Source organism: Hyperolius riggenbachi, chromosome 9 (assembly GCF_040937935.1).
Source record: "Hyperolius riggenbachi isolate aHypRig1 chromosome 9, aHypRig1.pri, whole genome shotgun sequence".
Lineage (NCBI taxonomy): Eukaryota > Metazoa > Chordata > Amphibia > Anura > Hyperoliidae > Hyperolius > Hyperolius riggenbachi.
The window spans coordinates 263254284-263276888 of NC_090654.1; the positions used below are offsets into that span (position 1 = coordinate 263254284).

The following is a 22605-nucleotide window of genomic DNA, read 5'->3' on the forward strand; positions in this document are numbered from 1 at the left end:
GGGCCAGAGAGGTCCCCGAAGGGCCCTCCTTCAACTACAGTATTAGCTCTCTTGGTCCTGTGCTCATAATAATCACTTCTATAGATGCTTTGAATAGTAGTAATCAGTAACAAACTGCTCCTCATCCCCTTCTTGCACCTCTGACACTGTAGTTGCCATTGGCAGGTTTGGGTGCGCCGTATCAATTATTATATAGATAGTGCTTGGAGGGCCAGTGTTCTCCCCAGAATTCTTTTCCAGCCGGGTGGCATGAAAAAGTAGCCGGGTGGGGCGAGATGAGAGAATGCAGGGACAGTGCTTTTGTGAGCACCTCTGCTTACAGCAGAGGAGGTGGTGAGCCAATGACAGCCGGGTGCTCACAGAAATAAGCCGGGTGGAGCACCCGGCTAAAAGAGCCTGGGGAGAATACTGGGCCCCATTGTAAAACTTGCATTGGGGCCCACAGCTCCTTAGCTATGCCACTAGACAAAGGCTACAATTCACAAAGAAGTGTTCAATAAAAAAAAATCAGGTCGGTAAAATACCACATTTTGTATTTTAGACTTTTTTTTCCAAATTCACAAAGATTTTCACAGGTGCGATAAAAGTTTGGTAATTTTAGTTTAATTACTAGAACCAGCCCTGTCCCCCCTCATAGAATCTTGTGTCTTGGTGACCCTTTTAGTGAGATCTCTGCTTCCTGGGTTCCTAGCTCTTCCCACTTGCCACGCCCATGATCAGGGTCCATCTCTGGATTAGAGATGGGAAGTTCGGATCTTTTCAATGATCCGGATGATTCGAATCGGGTCATTGAAGAGATCCGGATCTTTGATCCGAATCTCGGATCATTTTACTACTGAAGCATTCGGGGGTGAAATGAATAGCTGGACAGGTCTTTCCCTGCTGTGGACAGGAGAAGGGGAGGGGGCTGGACACACAGAGAAGGGGAGAAGATGCACAGAGGGCAGGGAGGGGACAGAGAAGGGAGGAGGGAAGCAGAGAGCAAAAATGTTTGCCCACAATACCCACATGCTGCAATTATATGCTTTACATGTATTTTACCTATATGCTCATCTGTGTACTTTGAAAGCAAACATCGCACAGTGAAAGAAAGCATTCCCAGAAGTGAAGTGCAGCTGTTTAGAGCGAGTGCAGGAGGATCATATTGCGCTGTAATCACAGTGCCTGCAAAGTTACTGAGCTGTGCTGAGCCAAAAGCTTCCAATGTGTTCACTGTGCACAACTACGGAACAGGCAGCATATAATGAGATTCACGTTTCAGCCAGTACGTGTGCTCTACACATATCTGGCAGTGGCACCCATGTCCCCTCTCTCTCATCTACCTGTCCCTGCAAGGCTGGCTCCCCTCCAACAGAGCGCTCCATCTCAGCTCTGCTTCCAGGACCCCGCTGCCCGCTGAGAGGGGGTGTGTCGCTCCTGGCCCCGCCCCCTTTTCGATCCGAATCACTCATTTTGATGATTCGGATGATTCGACTCACAAAATAGATTCGGATCAAAGATCCGAATCGTTCATGATCCGGACAACACTACTCTGGATGTGACTCTGGTTTTATATTATGGAGGACAGCTGCTGCCTCTGCTGTTTGCTCATATTGCCCTCCTGGCTGCTCTGTAGGTGTGGCCCGCGGAGCTTACACTCATACGGAACTGCAGGCATGCTCCGGGCTGGTTGGGCAGGAGTACAGCGCAGATCCTTGCTCGCTTTTTCCACTCGGTCGTCCAGCTTGGAAGCTGAGAAGTGTCAGGAGCTTCTGGTTTTCAGTAATTGCCCCGAAGCCGCCAGGTTAGCGCCTGACACACACCAGCCGTCCACCGCAGGTTTATTTTCATCTTCTTCTCTTACACAAAGTTTTCACAGGCCGGCAGCTTGGAATAACACGGCCCAGCAATTAGGGAGCGGCCTTGTCTACCTTGCTCACAGACTAAAGGGGACCCCCGCCGCCAATGCTGCCTGCAATAATATTTTAGAAAGAGGCTATGGGAAACATTCGAGGGCCTGTCTGAGGTCCTACCAGATATCAGATTATTATTATTATTATTATGTATTCATGGGAGGCACAGTGGCTTAGTGGATGTAGTAACCTTACAGTGTAGTAGTCACCTTGCAGCGCTAGCTCCCTAGTTCCAATCCCAGCCAGAACTCTATCTGCAAGGAGTTTGTATGTTCTCCACGTGTCTGCATGGGTTTCCTCTGGGCACTCCGGTTTCCTCCAACATCTCAAAAACATACAGATAAGTTAACTGGCTTCCCCCTAAATTGGCCCGAGACTACGATACATGCACTACATGATATAGACCTATATATATGACTATGGTAGGGATTAGATTGTGGGCCCCTCTGAGGGACAGTTAGTGACAAAACAATATACTCTGTACAGCGCTGTGGAAGATGTCAGCACTATATCAATACTAAATAATAATAATTTATATAACACTGACATCTACAACCCTTTACAGGGTACTTAGTCATGTCACTGACTGTCCTCAGAGGAGCTCACAATCTAATCCTACAACAGTTACAGTCTAATGTCCTACCACATTATTATTATGTATTTATATAGCACTCACATTGTACAGAGTACCAAGACACATGGCTTTTATTGACTTTTTCTAGAGTAGAAATACTAGGCTGGAGACATCTGCCCCAGAAACCGGTAGGAAGCGTTAAAGCTGCAGTCTTTCTGAAAAAAAAAATCACGTCCTCCCTATACTTCCTGTAAGCTAGTGAGCATGTAATTAAAAAAAAAAAAAAAAAAGACTGTGGCCAAAACTGTGGCCAAATAGTAAAACTACATGTACATACATTTTTTTTCACACAAACACAATAAATTACATTTAAAATTAACTGTTTACCTCCCACACCCAAAAAATACCCAAATACATTTTTTAACTAAAAAAAATAAATAAAAAAATTACAATAAAAAACAAAAATAGTTACTTAAGGGTCTGAACTTTTTTTTTTAAATATGCATGTCAATAGGGTATATTACTAATATTTTTTTAAATTATAAGCTTGTAAATAGTGATAAATGCAAAACTGAAAAAAATCCCACCTTTATTTCCAAATAAAATATTTTCACCATACATTGTGATAGGGACATAATTTAAATGGTGTAATAACCGGGACAAATGGACAAATAAAATATGTGGGTTTTAATTATGGGAGCATGTATTATTTTAAAGCTATAATGGCCGAATACTGAGAAATAATTATTTTTTTCCATTTTTTTCTTAATATTCCTGTTAAAATGCATGTAGAAAAAAAATATTCTTAGCAAACTGTACCACCCCAAAAAGCCTAATTGGTGGTGGAAAAAATAAGATATAGATCAATCTATGGATACATAAGGTGAAAAACGACTGAAGGCTGAAGTGGTTAATTAAAGAGACACTTAAAGAGACTCTGAAGCGAGAATAAATCTCGCTTCAGAGCTCATAGTTAGCAGGGGCATGTGTGCCCCTGCTAAAACGGCGCAATCGCGCGGCTAAACGGGGGTCCCTTCACCCCCAAACCCACCCCCGCAAAACTTGGTCGTAGATTTAGTCGTGATTTATTTCTTCCTGGAGGCAGGGCTAACGGCTGCAGCCTTGCCTCCAGTCGCGTCTATCAGCGGCGCATCGCCGCCTCTCCCCCGCTCCTCTCAGTGAAGGAAGACTGAGAGGGGCGGGGGAGAGGCGGAGATACGCGCTGACAGACGCGCGTGGGGCAGGGCTGCGGCGGTTAGCCCTGCCCCAATGCGGAAGCGCTCCCCGGCTGTACGGAGGGGATTTGGGGGTGAAGGGACCCCTGTTAACGCGGGATAGCGGCGTTTTAGCAGGGGCACACATGCCCCTGCTAACTATGAGGTCTGAAGCGAGATTTATTCTCGCTTCAGACTCTCTTTAAAGAGGAACTCCAGTGAAAATAATGTAATAAACAAAAGTGCTTCATTTTTACAATAATTATGTATAAATGATTTAGTCAGCGTTTGCCCATTGTAAAATCTTTTAAATCCCTGATTTACATTCTGATATTTATTGCATGGTGACATTTTTCTGTGGGCAGGTGATGTAGCTGCTGCATGCTTTTTTTGGCAGTTGGAAACAGCTGTAAACAGCTATTTCCCACAATGCAGCAAGGTTCACAGACAGGAAACTGCCAGGAGTACGTGCTCAGAAATTCTTTGTGGGAGGGATTTCACCACAATATCAGCCATACAGAGCCCCCTGATGGTCTGTTTGTGAAAAGGAATAGATTTCTCATGTAAAAGGGGGTATCAGCTACTGATTGGGATAAAGTTCAATTCTTGGTCGGAGTTTCTCTTTAAAGAGGAACTTCAGCCTAAACAAACATACTGTAATTAAGTTACATTAGTTATGTTAATTAAAATAGATAGGTAATTTAATCTACCCTGTTTTAAACAGGCAAAGGTTTGTGATTTCATGGGGGCAGCCATGTTTTTGGTTGAAAGGAGGTAACAGGGAGCATGAGACACAGTTCCAACTGTCCTGTGTCCTGATCACCCCTCCCAGTTGCTAGGCAACGAGAACAACAACATCAGAAATCCCATCATGCTTTGCACAGCATCAGAGGAAATATTCAGGCAGTTTTCTTTGATGGGGCGGAGCTTAGTTTCTAAGCAGCTAAAAATTGGGCTTGGGTATGAAAAAAAAAAGTTCTGATGCTGTGAAACTGTTACAGAAACACCAAGCCTTTTCAGTGCTGCTGAGTAGATTTTAGTCTGGAGGTTCACTTCAGGCCTAAAAATCAGTTTTACTCACCTGGGGCTTCTACCAGCCCCCTGCAGCTGTCCCGTGTTCTCGCAGTGAGGATCGGATCCTCCTGTCCCAGTTGAGTTTGGCCTGGTGCACACCAGAGCATTTTGTGAGCGTTTTTAAAAAAGCTTGGTGATAGAAAACCGCTTGGCTAATGTATTTCAATGGGCTGGTACCAGCACACCAGAGCTGTTTGTTTTTTCCCCAAACGTAAACTCGGGGGCTGCAGCATTTTTGAGATTTCTGAGGCGTTTCTGCCTCAAAGTTAAAGTATAGGAAAGTGGAAAATCGGTCTGAAAACGCTAGATCAGAGTGGTTTTCCAGGCGTTTTCTGTTCAGTAACAGCTTTACTGTAACAATATATGAAATCTGCTACACAAAAACACTCCAAAAAACGCTAGGCATGTTTAGAAAACCTCTCTAAACATGCCTAGAATCGCTCTGAAATCTGCTTCAAAAACCTCTAGCATTAGCAGATCTTCTAGAGGTTTTTGGTGTGCACTGGCCCTTTAACTGATTTTTTTTTTCTAGGCTTAAGGATCCCTTTGTGGCCACACACCATACAATAAGGGCCCTTTCACACTGGGGCTGTGCGTCAAATTGACACGCTGCCTGCTACCGCACTCCAATGAAACCCTATGGGGAAATCACATTCCCTGCATCGTGGTGCAGTGCGCTGGAAGTCCTCAATCTGATGTGCTTCCAAAACGATGTCACCGTGCATACTTGCATTGCTCTTAGCCGCACCCAGGCTATGCATATACATAGGTTAGGATTTAGTTAGTGTTAGGCCCCTCCCATGGAGGATTGACTTCTTTGCAGTGGGAGGGGCGAGTACTTAACAAGTTGCATGCAAGCTGTTACAGGAAACCAACATCCTCCAGTGGTAGACAGGTCATGTGTATGCTCGGTGTTTATTATATCCCACAAGTGGGGCTTGCATTCTTTTGCAGGTAGGCACTTGCCTGTTTTTAAGTAGCGCTGTTCATTTCCTTGCTATGTACTAATTTAATTCGCTTTTGGTCAGCTGCTCCCACTTAACAGCCATGCTTTTGGTGTATATGCAGAGCTTCTGTTTGGGTTCAAGGTGTTGTAGTTCCTGGGGGGGCTCAGCGCATCTCTGATGGAGGCCATTCGGAGGCGGCCTGGTGTTGCGCTGATCAACCTTTTGCGCAATTTGCATTGCTCTTGCTTGCAAATTTTTCCCAAAAGTCATTTGTGTATCGAAAATGATATTTTTTTTATCGCAATATTTTTAGCGTAAAAAAAATTACCACAAAAGCGCAAACAAGCTATATTTTACTGTGAAAAAACACGCAAGCATGAAAAACAAGAAATAGCAAAACTTATTTTGATGACATTTTCACTAAAAAATCAAATTAAATGTATTATAAAGCACCAACATATTACGCAGCGCTGGACATTAGTTTAGGTTGCAGACAATATTAAGGGTTGCGTACAGCAATAAGACAATACAGAAATACAAGAAAACCAGATCATGCAGCACAGTATGAGTACAAGGTAATGCTTAGTCAGTCACTGGATGGGAGCATGGAGATTAGGGCAGTCAAGTGCACTCAGATCCATAGGATGGGTGTACGGTAATGGAGGTGCCTGAACAGGTAGGAGACATAAGGAGAAGGACCCTGCCCCAAGGCTTACAATCTAGAGAGAGAGGTGGGGACACGAAAGGTAGGGGACCAGAGTTCAGCTGTGGGTTTAGAGCACTAGTGATGGGGGGGGGGGGGGGGGGTATGGGGGGAAGGGGGGAGTTAGGCCAGAGTAAAAGGATGAGTTTTGAGGGCTTCCTTGAAGATGTTGAAGGAGGGGGAAACCCTAATAGGGTGAGGTAGGGAGTTCCATAGTGTTGGAGCAGAATGATTTGCAAAACAGTATAACAGAGGTGCCAACAAGTGTAAAAGCGATTACTGTTAAAAATGGGGAAGTTGGTGGACTCGCCTCCCTCATAGAAAAAAACCGACAATGGGACGTTACTCACATACAAAGTAACTTTTATTAAAAGCTCCCAAGATTTGCAACGCGTTTCATGGGTCACTATCCCGCTTCATCAGGCAATAGTTTAGAGGGTACACAGTTGGGTCAATGTCCTGGCCAAGCACCTCTAGAGGCGTTTGGCCAGGATATTGACCCGACTGTGTACCCTCCAAACTATTGCCTGATGAAGCGGGATAGTGACCCGTGAAACGCGTTGCAAATCTTGGAGCTTTTAATAAAAAATACTTCGTATGTCCGTTTTTTCTACGAGGGAGGGGAGTCCACCAACTTCCCCCTTTTAATCAGATTATAATCGCTTTTACTCTTGTTGGCGCCTCTGTTGTACTGTTTTGCAAATCAACTAGTCCACCCCTGGTGGAGGGGTGTATCCCCTTTTTCCTATTTACAGAGAGCGACTTCTTATACCTGAGTGGGGTCAGGTTATAATTCTCCCTACCTGCCTATCCAGTGGCTGCCTTTTGTGGCAAGCTATACTTGTGACAAGTTGTGAGTAGCCCACAAAGGGCTTAAAGGGGAACTGAAGAGAGAGGGATATGGAAGCTGTCATGTTTATTTCCTTTTAAGTAATACCAGTTGCATGGCAGCCCTGCTGATCCTCTGCCTCTAATACTATTAGCCATAGCCCCTGAACAAGCATGCAGCAGATCAGGTGTTTCAGTGGCTCAGACTTTAAAGTCAGATCAGACAAGACTAGCTGCATGCTTGTTTCTGGTTTTATTCAGATACTACTGCAGAGAAATAGACCAGCAGGGCTGCCAGGCAACTGGTATTGCTTAAAAGGAAATAAACATGACCGCCTCCATATACCTCTCTCTTCAGTTCCCCTTTAAAGTGAGTGGCACGCTTCCCCAATTTTTGTACGCATTAAGCACGCATCCCAGCAATGTTACCTGATACGCCATGCATATTTTTTGCCGCATGATAGCGGATCCCCATCCCTTCACACTTGACCTCTTCCTTGCACACACTCCAGCCAATGAGACAGCGCCGGAGGTGCGGCCTGAAGGTCCTATGAAGGGAGCCGTACGGCGCTGTCTCTCTAAGGACATTGCACGTGAGCAAGCGCCGGTTTTGGCGTGAAACGGCTGTAGTGCCGTCCTGTTCATCCTCTGGTCACCCTTCCCAGCTCACCAGACACCCTCCACCACCCAGGTTTGATGCATCTTTACTATTTGTCAAACTGTTGCATTCGTGGCTGTATGCTGTTTACTGAATAAAAGGTCTTAAAGAGACAGGTGCACAGTCATCTCTTTATGTGCTTTATGTCTCTAGTGCATGAGACCTGCATGGCAACAGTGGCCTAGTAATACGGGATTGGTGAGTGATTGTCTCATTACATATTGTCGGCAGCTGCACGACCAATCTCTCTTGTCAGTCTGCTCACCATACTTCCTGCGTATGCTAACGGAAGCAGATTAGACGGGATTGGCATGCTCTGTCGCATTAACAACTACCTTCTTCTGACGATCCAGCAACCGGTCTTTATTGTCCGTCTGCTCACCGTACTTCCTGCGTACACTAACGGGAGCAGATTGGACGGGATTGCGGGGCTGGATTGTCACACTCACGTGACCGCCACGTGGAATGCATTGTGGGAGGCGCCGAGGGACGGACCTACAGAGACGTCAGACAGGTAAGCTTGACCCCCCGCCCACCCTGCACAGGTATCTGGGTGAAATCCGGATAGCAACTATCCGGATTCACCCGAATTCGGATTTGAGCACCCTAGTGAGTATAACCATTGCTTGATTACACACTATACTACACTATATTGGGCTCTCGGTCTCGCTTTGTGTCTTTCAAGTTGGAGCAGAATGAGTTCTTCCTGGCTGTAAACTGTACTTTACACTGCGTGGCAGAAGGAGAGTGAGAAACAGGAACACACAGAGCTGCAGCTGATGAGTTATTTAGACACCAATTTGAAGCTACATTTCTGCTTTCTATCCTTCTGAACACATTTTACTCACAGGATTACAGCCAGGGAAGATTGTTTCTGTACGCTGGATGTGCTGGACACAGTCCTCCATAGTAATGCCCACAGTGAAAACTGTTTTCTGTAATGTCATATTTTCTTCACATAAAACACGATAAGATGAAAAAAAAAGCCTTTGTATTGCTATTTGCTAGTAATAAAAAATTAATGCGAAAAGAATATTGGCATTTTTGCTCATCACTGGTAAAAAATTGTATGGTGTGTAGCCTCCTTTAACAACCAGCCTCCTGCAATTCCAGGCATGCTCAAATCACAAATTCACGAATTCAGATTTAGGTGTTATTCGGATTTCATCCAATTAATTGCAGCACCTGTGCGGGCGGCCGAGGGGGGTTAATCTTACCCATCAGACATCTTCTTCACTCGTCCCTCGGCGCCTCCCACGCTGTGTTCCAATCCAGCGTCACGTGATTACATACACTTCCTCCTTCCGGGTTGAAGGAGGAAGTGTATAGTTATGTGACACCGGATTGGAACGCTGCGTGGGAGGCGCCGAGGGACGAGAGAAGAAGACGACTGGTGGGTAAGATTAACCCCCCCTCGGCCGCCCGCACAGGTGCTGCAATTAACTGGATAAAAATCCGAATAACACCTATCTGGATTTCATCCGAATTCGTGATTTGAGCATGCCTGCCAGCCATTGCTCCCCTTTGCGATGTAAACATGTTCTGCGGTCTATAGACTATGACTCAGTGTTTGTCCCCAGTACAGCGAATATATCACGTAAAATAATCTGCACAAGAGCCCTCAAGTGCCAGATGAGAAGAACGGATCCTTCTACACAAATGCGGGCACTTTAATCACTCTCTGGATGAAAATGTGCGGTTCAGGTGCTGATTCAGGCCCTTATTTCCTCCCTGCCCATCTGAGTACAAAACATAGTCCTATTCCAAGATGTGGTTTGATTCACTGCTCTGCATCCAGAAGTGCTGCATAGATATTATCATCCTGGAACAAGATGACATTGAACCTGTTTCCCTTCTTCATTCATCTTCTTCATAAACGCAGACAGAGGAGCACCCATCCCCCTAATGTCTGAGGAGGAGCATAGACAATCATCTAGTCCCAGACACAGGAGCATCCACCCCCCCCCCCCCCCCCCCAATGTCTGAGGAGGAACATAGACACTCATCTAGTCCCAGACACAGGAGCAGCCATCACCCAAATGTCTGAGGAGGAGCATAGACACTCATCTAGTCCCAGACACAGGAGCACCCATCACCCCAATGTCTGAGGAGGAGCACAGACACTCATCTAGTCCCAGACACAGGAGCACCCATTACCCTAATTTCTGAGGAGGAGCACAGACACTCATCTACCCCCAGACACAGGAGCATCCATCACCCTGATGTCTGAGGAGGAGCATAGACACTCATCTAGTCCCAGACACTGGAGCACCCATTACCCAAATGTCTGAGGAGGAGCATAGACACTCATCTAGTCCCAGACACAGGAGCACCCATCACCCCAATGTCTGAGGAGGAGCACAGACACTCATCTAGTCCCAGACACAGGAGCACCCATTACCCTAATTTCTGAGGAGGAGCACAGACACTCATCTACCCCCAGACACAGGAGCATCCATCACCCTGATGTCTGAGGAGGAGCATAGACACTCATCTAGTCCCAGACACAGAAGCATCCATCACCCCGATGCCTGAGGAGGAGAATAGACACTCATCTAGTCCCAGACACACGAGCATCCATCACCCCGATGTCTGAGGAGGAGCATAGACACTCATCTAGTCCCAGACACAGAAGCATCCATCACCCCGATGTCTGAGGAGGAGCATAGACACTCATCTAGTCCCAGACACAGGAGCATCCATCACCCCGATGTCTGAGGAGGAGCATAGACAATCATCTAGCCCCAGACACAGGAGCACCCCCCCCCCCTAATGTCTGAGGAGGAGCATAGACAATCATCTAGCCTCAGACACAGGAGCACCGGATCACCCCAATGTCTGAGGAGGAGCATAGACGATCATCTAGTCCCAGACACAGGAGCACCCATCACCCCAATGTTTGAGGAGCATAGACACTCATCTACCCCCAGACACAGGAGCACCCATCACCCTACTGGCTGAGGAGGAGCATAGACACTCCTCTAGTTCCAGACACAGGAGCACCAATCACCCTGCTGTCTGAGGAGGAGCATAGACACTCATCTAGTCCCAGACACAGGAGCACCCATCACCCCGATGTCTGAGAAGAATAGACAATCATCTAGTCCCAGACACAGGAGCACCCATCACCCCAATGTCTGAGGAGGAGCATAGACAATCATCTAGTCCCAGACACAGGAGCACCCATCACCCCAATGTCTGAGGAGGAGCATAGACAATCATCTAGTCCCAGACACAGGAGCACCCATCACCCTGATGTCTGAGGAGGAGTATAGAAACTCATCTAGTCCCAAACACAGGAGCACCCTTCACCCCAATGTCTGAGAAGCATAGACAATCATCTAGTCCCAGACACAGGAGCACCCATCACCCCAACGTTTGAGGAGGAGCATAGACACTCATCTACCCCCAGACACAGGAGCACCTATCACCTTACTGGCTGAGGAGGAGCATAGACACTCATCGAGTTCCAGACACAGGACCACCCATCACCCTAATGTCTGAGGGGGAGGGGGGAGCACAGACACTTATCTAGCCCCATACACAGGATCACCCTTCACCCTAATGTCTCAGCGGGAGGGGGGAGCACAGACGCTCATCTAGCCCCAGACACAGGAGCACCCATTACTCTGTCTGAAGAGGAGCACAGACACTTCTCTAGTTCCAGACACAGGAGCACCAATCACCCTGATGTCTGAGGAGGAGCATAGACAATCATCTAGTCCCAGACACAGGAGCATCCATCACCCTGATGTCTGAGGAGGAGCATAGACAATCATCTAGTCCCAGACACAGGAGCACCAATCACCCTGATGTCTGAGGAGGAGCATAGACAATCATCTAGTCCAAGACAGGAGCACTCATCACCCTAATGTCTGAGGAGGAGCATAGACCATCATCTAGTCCCAGACCCAAGAGCAAACATCAGCCTAATGTCTGAGGAGCATAGACAATCATCTAGTCCCAGACCCAGGAGCATCCATCACCCCAATGTCTGAGGAGGAGCATAGACAATCATCTAGCCCCAGACACAGGAGCACCCATCACCCTAATGTCTGAGGAGGAGCACAGACACTAATCTAGTCCAAGACAGGAGCACTCATCATCCTAATGTCTGAGGAGGAGCACAGACACTCATCTAGACCCGGACGCAGGAGCACCCATCACCCCAATGTCTGAGGAGGAGCATAGACAATCATCTAGTCCCAGACCCAGGAGCAAACATCACCCTAATGTCTGAGGAGGAGTATAGACACTCCTCTAGTCCAAGACACAGGAGCACCCATCACCCTAATGTCTGAGGAGGAGCATAGACACTCCTCTAGTCCAAGACACAGGAGCACCCATCACCCTACTGTCTCGGGGAGGGGGGGGGAACAGACACTCATCTAGCCCCAGACAGGAGCACCCATCACCCTTATGTCTGAGGAGGAGCACAGACACTCATCTAGACCCGGACGCAGGAGCACCCATCACCCTAATGTCTGAGGAGGAGCACAGACACGACCCTAGACCAGGGTCCACCCACCACCCTAATTTGTGAGAAGGTGCTTAAACATTTCCCTAGATCCATCTGTCTTCTAAGAGTGCCAAAATCAATGGTCCCCTAAAATACCCCCTCCTCATCCCCATCTTTTCCCCCCACTACACTTCCCTCTTACCCCCCACCCCACCACCTTTCTTTACCTCCACCCCTTTCCACCTTTACCTTCTTCTTTACCTCTCCTCCTCCATTCTCTCTCCCCTCTTTCCTTCACCCCAACTCTCTCCTCCAAGTTATTTTGCTCCATCTTATCTCTCTGTCTTCCCGCTATCACATCGGATGTGTGATGTGACAAATACACGCCATTGGCAGACCTCAAACAGTTGGACGTATTTTGTGCTCAGTGGTTCGGTTCCGCCACAAGTTGGGCTACTTACATTTGGCTGATCTTGTCGAGTCCCTGGAAAGCTCCGGCCTCCAGTTTCCTCAGCTCCGTGTCTAGAGTAATGAACCTATGGGACACAAGGGTGACAGGATTAGTGTACTGATGATCGTAATCAGCGAATTACCATTACGCAAATGTTCACGTACATTTTCGCAAATTACGAAATATTACTATTACATACGAAATTAATTAGGATTTTCCCTGTAATTTTGCATTACGATGCGTAATTGCGAATTTTTATGCAAAATTTAAGCCCACCACTGGATTAGTGTACCCTGCTCCTTCACATCTTCATAGAGAATCCTTTCCCCTCATCCTGTTCACTACTCGGCACTGGAGGTATCCCATGGAAATGGCTACATCACATGCCCTTGCCAAATTCTTCTCTTGAAGCACCCTGGCTAGAGCTGTTGAAATGTAGCTGAACGCATGGAGAATCATGTAATCCATCTGATCAGGTGACACTGCAGAGATCACTTTCTGTGTTATCCCACACAGGAAATAGAGGCAACACAGGAATGTGACCAGTCAGAGACTTACAAACATATCGACTGATCCAAGTGATCACATGCTTCTGCAAGAGACCTGCTACACACCAGCAAGGATTTGAGGCAATAAGTGAACAAAGGTCCGGGTACTTCAGCAGAGCTGGGCATTTCACCAATGCACTAGTCTGCAGAAAGACAAGAAAATTGGTAACTCATTTTGATTTGATTCTGCATTTTTTGCTGAATTGGAAAACGCAGTAGAACAGTTTTGGTGAATACAATGTGACTCACTCTTTCTGAACTCTACTGGGCAGCGGCTGGAGATCTGAGAACTCTGGAGACCATAAGCAATCCTAGACTAGATGTTTAACCTCCCTGGCGGTGCATTTCTGTCTGGAATTATGAGTCAATTATGAGTCAAAAGCGGTACATTTTTTTTCAAGAATTTTAGGCCTCCAATTCTTAAGTCATAACTCACCAAAATATGCCAGAATAAAAGCCTGGTAGACATTCTGCATATAAATAAAAGACTAGAACACACATTTGTTGAATTCATTAAATTTATGAATAAACTTTAACGATTGTAAAACTACAAATAAAGCAGGCAGAGAGTAGTCAAAATTCAGACAGACGTCGGTGCAGGCGGCAGATGGAGAGTAGTCAAAATCCAGGCAGAGGTCGGTGCAGGCAGCAGGCAGAGAGTAGTCAAAATCCAGTTGATTTAACAAGGTCCTGAAAGCATTCTTTAGAAATGTTGGCCCATATTGATAGAATAGAATTGCATAAATTTGGGTTTGTGCTGCTCACCCCTTGGTAAATATTTATAATTTTCCCCTGTGAGCCTGCATAAGGCCTGGTTCACATTAGCGCTCCCTGTCCGGATTCGCCGGGCCGGATCCAGACCGTATACTGTACAAACGGAATGTACGTTCCGCATAGCAATGTAAAGTCTATGCGGACGTTCGCACGCGTCCGTTCCGTACAGTACGGAGCCGGACCGGATCCGGACTCCGGACACTTTTCCAACATGCGCTATTTTTTGGGTCCGGATCTCCGGCCCACGCACCCGGACCGGAGCCGGACCTGAGCCTGACAGCACCATCCGGAACACAGAAACCAATGGGAAACGGAAGGCACAGAACACACTGCCTACAAACACCTGACGTTCTACCCCACTTATGCGTATGCAAGCGGCCATTTCGGATGGGGACACATGGGCCAAGCATGTCTGGAGTGGAGCAGCAGTGACCGACGTGCTGGAGCTGTTGGCAGAATGTCGGAGGTGAGGCCTACAGCGGAGGAACCTGATTCTACAGGTGCACCAGGTGCACCTTCTGCTGACCCCATCATTTTTTTTAATTTAAATTTCGCTATTTTTTGCCCACGGATCCGGATGGCAGCCTGATGCATGCCTGATGCAAACGGACAGGATCCGGTCCGTTTGCATGGCAAAACGCAAGTGTGAACGGGGCCTTCGCCCACCTCTAGCACAGTTAAAGGGAAGGTTCAGGCACAGGCATAAAAAAATTAAAAATCCAAATCCACTTACCTGGAGCTTCCTCCAGCCCGTGGCAGGCAGGAGGTGCCCTCGGCGCCGCTCCGCAGGCTCCTGGTGGTCTCCGGTGGCTGACCCGACCTGGCCAGGCCGGCGGCCAGGTCGGGCCTCTTCTGCGCTCCATTGTGCATTCCACGCTGGTGTCATCGGACGTAGTTCTGAGCCTGCGCAGTACAGCCCGGAGGACGTCCGATGACAACAGCGCGCCGGCGTGGAACACACAATGGAGCGCAGAAGAGGCCCGACCTGGCCGCCGGCCTGGCCAGGTCGGGTCGGCCACCGGGAGCCTGCGGAGCGGCGCCGAGGGCACCTCCTGCCTGCCACGGGCTGGAGGAAGCCCCAGGTAAGTGGATTTGGATTTTTATTTTATTTTTTGCCTGTGCCTGAACCTTCCCTTTAAGTATGAAAATGAGTGCATTGCACATGTTCAGAGAGTTCATTTGGTAGCTAGTCAAAGGTTAGAGGGTTACCAACATATTACCTGATCAAAGTGATCACATGCTTCTGCAAGAGTTCTGCCACATAGGGATAGTCATCATGGAATAAAGCACGAGTAACCAAGGTGGTTACTCGTGATTCAAATTAGCTTTAATTGCCCCAGCTGAGCGGGTAGATGCGGCGGGGTTAATTACCCATAATGCCACTCTCCGCCTAGCGTTTCAATGAACTTGCAAGCGTCTATTGGATGCGTTGCAAGCCTCACTATGGAAGGAGGAAGTGCACCATACTGAGGCTTGCAACGCGTCCAATTCATTTATTTTGATTTGATTCCAGATTTTCAGTGAATTAGAAAACGCAGAACAGTTTTGTTGTGAACTATGTGACTCTCTCTTTGTAGACTTTACCAAATAGCGCAGGGCCATTGCAGGGCACTGACACTCAAGGCTGTTGCCTGGAGCGCTTATAAAGTGTACCCGAGGTGATGTGTGATGAGGTAAACGTGTGTGTACAGTGCAACATGTTAATAACCAGGCTGTTTTACTTGTTTTATTTTGCTGCCTGAGTTAATTTTCAGGCATGGAAGTAACAGCTTCTGTCTTGTCAGTACCTTGTCAGGAATGTAGTACACATCACTGATAAGCAAATTACAACCATAAAAGTTTTCCTGGCAGAATATAACTTCAAGAGCAGAAGAAGATTAGAAAAGGTCAAACGTTCATGTATTTTAACTTTGGGACACTTAATTGGCTGAAACTGAGCAGAGACAATAAAACATTAAGGTCGCATTCACAGTGGGACGTTATGGTCCTATGTTATAAAGCCTTATAACGCAGCTTACCGCACTGCTATAGGTGTCCTCTCTCCTTCAAAGCGGGGTGACACCCGCGGAGCTAGCGGGACTGTTCCGACCTTCTTCTGCTGCATTGCCCTGCCAGTTTACTTCCTGGGATAAGTATCTCCTACCTTTGCACTACTCCTGTTCTTCTCATGCACTTTAACACATAGGCTGCTCCTCGGCGCTCCTATTTGATGTTACAGTCCACCTTTGCTGATTTTTTTCATATTTATATTTACATTGATGTATGCACCAGCACTTTGTATATGTTTGTTTGCACGGTTGATCATGAGTTTAAGTTACCCAGTTTGTTTTATGCACGACAATTACTGAACCCAGGTTCTACTGCTCTGGGCTGGAGCTACCATAGGAAAAAATGGGCAATTGCCCCAGGGCCCCAGAGCAGACCCCCTCATCGCTTTCTACCGCAACTAGCCATACAAAGCCAGCGGTGGCGTCATTCTGACCAATATTCCATCAGATTCTCTCTGGAAATATCATCAGTATCAAGTGCTGCAAGTCAGTAAAATAATCAATATCCTCCTACTGGTTTTCAGTGATGGTAAAACGACTTGTTTGTTATCTATTATTGCAGAGTATAGGAGCCTGCAGAGGATGGATACCCAGCATGCCGTATGGAGGGGGGGGGGGGGGGGAAGGTCAGGTGACTCTCTTATGTCTAGCCCTAAACAAGACCCCGGCATAGCACTAGTAATAGGGTCTCTGGGGCCTATTTCTGCTTGGTTTTGGGGTCAGGCCTTCTTCAACAGGAAAATCCATTCTGGAGTGTCGATCAACTCAGGGCTCATAATAACATTCTTATATGAAGAGCATTTCTTGGAATTTTCCTGAGAATAGATTCCTGTACAGTGCTGGTCTCATCGACATTTCCTATCCTCTCTATGAACAGGACCACCTAACCCCCCATTCCCCCCCCCCCACCACCTCCAGTACTTTCCATAAGCTGGAATCTCTACATTTGGATGAGAAGACACAGGAAATACATAGACAGGCTCCAGCATTCCTTGACAGACACAGACAACAAAAGCGAGAGGGATATGGAGGCTGCTATATTTATTTACTTTTAAAGTGGACCTGAACTCGGAACTTCCTCTCTGCTCTAAAAGATAAGCAACAGCATAATAACCCTTAAAAAAGAACAGGTACAGGCCTTGTGGAGTCCACCACGGCTATCCAGGAGGGCGGGGCTCCACTGAGGTAGGAAGACACTGCGCTGATCAGAAAACCTTTGGCCTCACTGGATGCCGGCTCCATCCATTCATTGGCTGCTGCTGCTGGTTCAACCCCTCCATGGTGCCAGCTGCAAATCCGGAAGTAAGGGCCACCGCAGCCGAATGCTTCATGTGATAGCCAGATTATATTACCAGCCCTGCCGAATGCTGCCCAGGAGTCGGGACCCACCACAGAAATGAACACTACTGTACCTTCTGAACTGGAACACCTTGGCCAGCACTGCCAGATGTCAGCAATCAGGATCCTCAGCAGCATCAGCCATCACCACAGGTTTCTTTCATGAAGAACTGGGTCATCACTGCTGAACCTTCGCCTCCCTCTGCCTAAGCCCCCCCCCCCCCCCCATGTCTCCTCAAGGATGAGAGATGGTTGCCAAGTGCGACTGGTGGCACCGCAGAATGGAAGCCTCTGCTATTGGCTTTCGGACATTATCCCCCCCCCCCCCCCCATCCTTCCAGATAATAAATGATTCCAATTCTAAGTTCAGGTCCACTTTAAGCAATGCACATTGCCTGGCATCCCAATGATCTTTCTGGCATCGGTAGTATCTTACTCACACACCTGGAACAAGCATTCGGCAAATACAGCCAAACATCTGATCTGTACGCTTGTTCAAGGTCTATGGCTAAAAGGACTAGAAGCAGAGGATAGCCAGGCAACTGGTATTGTAAGGAAACAAATATGATGGCCTGCGTAACCCTTTCACTTCAGGTGTCTTTAAAGACAGAAGGAAAACATAGAGAAATGAACACTGTATGTATTTAGAGAGTTCAGCCTGCCTAATTCCCATTCATCTGTGACTAATCACAACTGTAATTTGATCTCCCAGCTGTGTCAGCTGCTTGCCTCAGCAGAGCAGCTAATGTGTAGGCAGAGGATGTTAACCCTATGCCTGCTTTTATGAAAGCAGGTATTAGACACACTGTAGCTTTATTGCAGGATTTGTATCAGCTGTAACAAAGAAAAGGAATTGGGGGGCCCCCTATCCTCCCATTCAAAGTCCGCTCCCGGGCCCTCCGCGCTGTTGGTCCCCCCACCATGTGGCCTCACCATGACTGCTCCCCGTGGCCCCTATTTGTTAGTTCAGCTGCCTTGCAATATCTTACCTGTCCCGGTGGCGGCTCCGTGAAGATAGAGATCAGACCTGAGCCGCTGCCAGCACAGGTGAGATATTGCAAGGCAGCTGACGGGCCCAGATTTAAAGCACAGGAGCCTATAGACACAGAAGTCCTAGCACTCTAGAACTTGCCCTCCATGAACCTACAAGCATCCCCTGAACCGCATGGTAAGTGTGCTGGCTGTCCCAGCTGTCACTTCTCCCTTACCCGTCATAGGTAACTACAGGTGCCCCTTAGCATTAGGTAGCCAGAAGTACCCTCAGCAATAAGAAACTAGTTGTACCCCCAACTGAAGGGAGATCTGGTCAGTGGAATGCCGGGTGAGTAACCTCTCATTTACACTTCGCTTGGGACACTTCCTGGGTAAGACAGGAGAGAGGCACTTGGGAAGGGGAGGGAGCTGCCTTTCCATTATCAGGCGCCTGTAGGCATGTGCCTACAGTGCCTTATGGTAAATCTGGCCCTGGCAGCTGAAATACCGAGGATGCGGGGGCCACGGGGAGTGGTCAGAGGGAGGCCACCTGGGGGGTCCTGGGAGCATGGGGACCCCTGGAACGGACTTTGATGGGGAGGGAGGAGTCAGGGGGAGGCCACCTGGGGGGTCTGGTGTCATGGGGGCCCCTGAAGCGGTTGGGGACCTGGGGCAACTGTCCCCTTTGACTCAATGGCAGCGCCGACCCTGCCTGTATTCGCCACCACACCACGGACTGGCTGTGGAGGGATTCTTTATATTAAGGGGTAGGCTTCACCTAACTTATCTCTTTGGGTATTTTTCTTCCAGCATCTACTTTGCTGACGCAAGTCTGATAAGTTTTATTGCTGTCATCAGACAAGTGTCTTGTTCATGTTCCCGTGTGGATTGCTTCTCATAATACCAACTCGGCCTCTATTTTGGGGCTGAATTATGTCAAGTGGCCTGGCTGGCACAGAAAGGACTTGTTTATATCTGAGAGCGGGCATGGCAAGCCGGGAGAATGTTCTGTGGCAGTTTTCCTTTTTTCAGTATCTGCGGAATTGATGGAGGTCTGATTGCTGACAATTTCGGAGGAAAATGTACAGCAGAGTGCATCGGCAGCAATTTTAAAGGTTCAGGGTCATAATTGGCGCCATCACTGCTACGCCCGTTCAGCTCATGAGGGTTGTAATTCTCTGAAAAGGTCCACTTCTTCAAATCTCCTGAAATACAGATGACAAGTATTGCTTACCATGGCTAGATTTGAGACAAGGCCACAAAGGCCATGGCCTAGAGCACCTGGAAGCAAGGGGTGGGCAGTGGGCTGGCACACAAAGGCAGTTAAACTCCAAATATGTAAATTGCAGCAGTCACAAACCTAATCCGTGGCTAGCTTGCTTCCACATGAGGCGAGCAGTGGAGCTTGTGCTTTCGCCACATCCTGTGCTGTGCTCCCTTTAAAGAAAGTCTGTAACGAAAAAACTTCCCCTGGGGGGTACTCACCTCGGGTGGGGGAAGCCTCCGGATCCTATTGAGGCTTCCCCCGTCCTCCTCGGTCCCACGGTGGTGGCGAAAATCCTCCCGGAGCGGCGGTGATGTAAATATTTACCTTTTGGCTCCAGCGCAAGCGCAGTATCCGTTCCTTCCCACAGAGATAAGCGGGAAATAGACGATCTCTGTCGGGCCGCTCTACTGCGCAGGCGCAAGTCTCCTACGCCTGCGCAGTAGAGTGGACCCGACGGAGATCGGCCATTTCCGCCCATCTCTGTCAGAAGTGCCGCAACAGCGCCCCCGCTGGAGCCTGGAAAGGTAATTATTGAACAGGCTGTCGGGTTTGTCGGGCCGCTGTTCGGAGGGCTGCAGCGAGACCCCCGTGGGACAGAGGAGGACGGGAGAAGCCTCATTAGGATCCGGAGGCTTCCCCCTCCCGAGGTGAGTACCCTCCAGGGGACGTTTTTCTTTTTACAGTGTCTCTTTAATGGCGGGGTTGGTGACAGTGGGCCTTGGGCGGTAAAATGTCCTAATCCTGTTGCTCACCTGATTTCTGAGGAGATATTTTAGGCATGACAGAATTGAAGGAGGTGGAGCCATAGTCTCACTGGCTTTAGGCAAGATCAACACAGTAATAGGCAGATTGATGCTGCAGTACGTGTGACCATGATGCAGCCCCGGATCACAGGATCCTATAGGCACAGATGTCCTGGCACCCTAGACTTCGCCCTCTATGAACATACAAACTCCTGCTGAACCAAACTGCAAGTGTGCTGGCTGGGCCCGCTGTCACTTCTCCCTTCCCTTGCCCATCATGGGTAGCTGCAGGTGTCCCTTAGCATTAGGTAGCCAGATATACCCTCAGTATTAAGTAACTAGAGGTGCTCCTAGCTGAAGGGAGATCTCTCGTCAGTGGAATGCTGAGAGCAGGGTGAGTAACCTCTCATTTACACTCTTCTCAGGACTCTGCATAGGGAAGGAGGCGCTCTCAGAGGAGAGTAAGCTGCCTTTCCATTATCAGGCGCCTGTAGGCACTCGCCTACAGGGCCTTATGGTAAATCTCACCCTGCCGTGATGTTAGTGTTGTGATAGTGCAACGTCCCCTTGCAATGAGGCTGGCACCCGAAGGACAGACCAAAGATGGTGAAAGTGGCGTTCGCCGAACACAATGTCGATCTAACGTCTGTGTGAATGCCGCCACAGAGCCCACCTGTCAGTATTCTGACTGGCGTCCCTTGTTTTCAGTCACTCGACAATGGGGAAATGCTATTATTTCAAGAGAAACTGTAGTGAAAATAACATAATGAATATAATTGATTTTTTTTTACATTTATTACATCTGCCCTGGAACCAGCCCCTGGGAACTAGCATTCAGTCAAAGCAAAGCATTACTTACACCCGGGTGAGGTTGGGAAGATTTGCGAAGGCCCCTCTGGGAATGATAGGAATTCTGGTCTCCATCAGCCGCCTGTAAGATTAGCAGAAGAGTGAAAAACACTGAGGAGCAGGAAATAGTAACAGTGTTAAAAAGAAACTGATCAGAGGCGATCGCAGGAAGAGGAAATCACCTGGGCTATGCCAGAACTCTGCTAATGAGATGAGGAAGGGTGTAGTAATCAGCAGCCAGGTAACCTTCTGATTCTGATTAGTCATGCAAAGTTCTGGTTCAGCCCACAGGAGATGGCACAATGTAGAGCACAAAACTACATACACACATCAGATGAAAACCGGTTGAAATGAAAGCTGACCAACGATTGTTCGGCAAAGTTTAACAATCTCTAATGACCAAATGGTATACACACATGAACAATCAAAAGAAAAAGGAATTGACAGAGAATGCAGAAGTAACATCTGAGGTGCAGATGTCACTTCCGCAGATGTCACTTCCGCAGATGTTTCATGAATGATGGCCAATCCAAAAAATCCAACCGGTTGGATCACGGCTGACTCCCGATATTGGTCATTTGATGCCGTCGCTGAAGGTCAGTCGCCCACGTTTGCTTTACGATCATCGGTAGAAAGATTGTTAATTGGTTGTTAGGGTTACCCTAACCCAAACAAGTCAAACTCTGGCCCGTGGGCCAAATCTGGCCCTCAGAGCCATTGCATTTGGTCCCCAAGTGGTTTCCCCACTTTGCATTATGTTTGGCCCACTCTAGACCACCAGGGAAGCTATACTGGAGGTAAAGCCCAAAAACACCAGGGAAGCCCTTTGTGGGAGGTAGGGGGGAAGCACTAAATACTAGGGGAACGGTATGGGGGAAGGGTGGGGGCCACTAGACACCAGGGAACTGTATAGGGTAGGGAGGACCACTAGACACTAGGGAACTGTATAGAGGAGGGAGGACCACTAGACACCAGGGAATTGTATAGGGGAGGGAGGACCACTAGACACCAGGGAACTGTATAGGGGAGGGCGGGGGCTATTATACAGCAGGGAACTTTACATGGGAGGAAGGTGGCCAGTAGACATTGAGGTTGGCCTGCGACTAGGTCCCAGCGTTCATTTTCGGCCCACTTGGTATTTGACACTCTGCCCTAACCCTAGTAGGTGTCCGCCTGATTTTATCTAATGTGTGTATGTAGCTTAAGACCAGGCCAAAACAACATGAAGAGATTAATTAATTAATTAATTAAAGGGATTAAATTAAT

General features: G+C 47.9%; 1 protein-coding gene across 1 annotated transcript in view; it reads right to left on the reverse strand.

Moving 5' to 3' along the window:
- The window catches only part of TSHR (thyroid stimulating hormone receptor), a 131947-nt gene that overhangs the window by 55536 nt on the left and 53806 nt on the right, over positions 1-22605 (reverse strand). Inside the window, 2 exon segments of the mRNA XM_068254446.1 lie at positions 12811-12885; positions 21350-21421. Coding sequence (XP_068110547.1) covers positions 12811-12885; positions 21350-21421 — 147 coding nt within the window.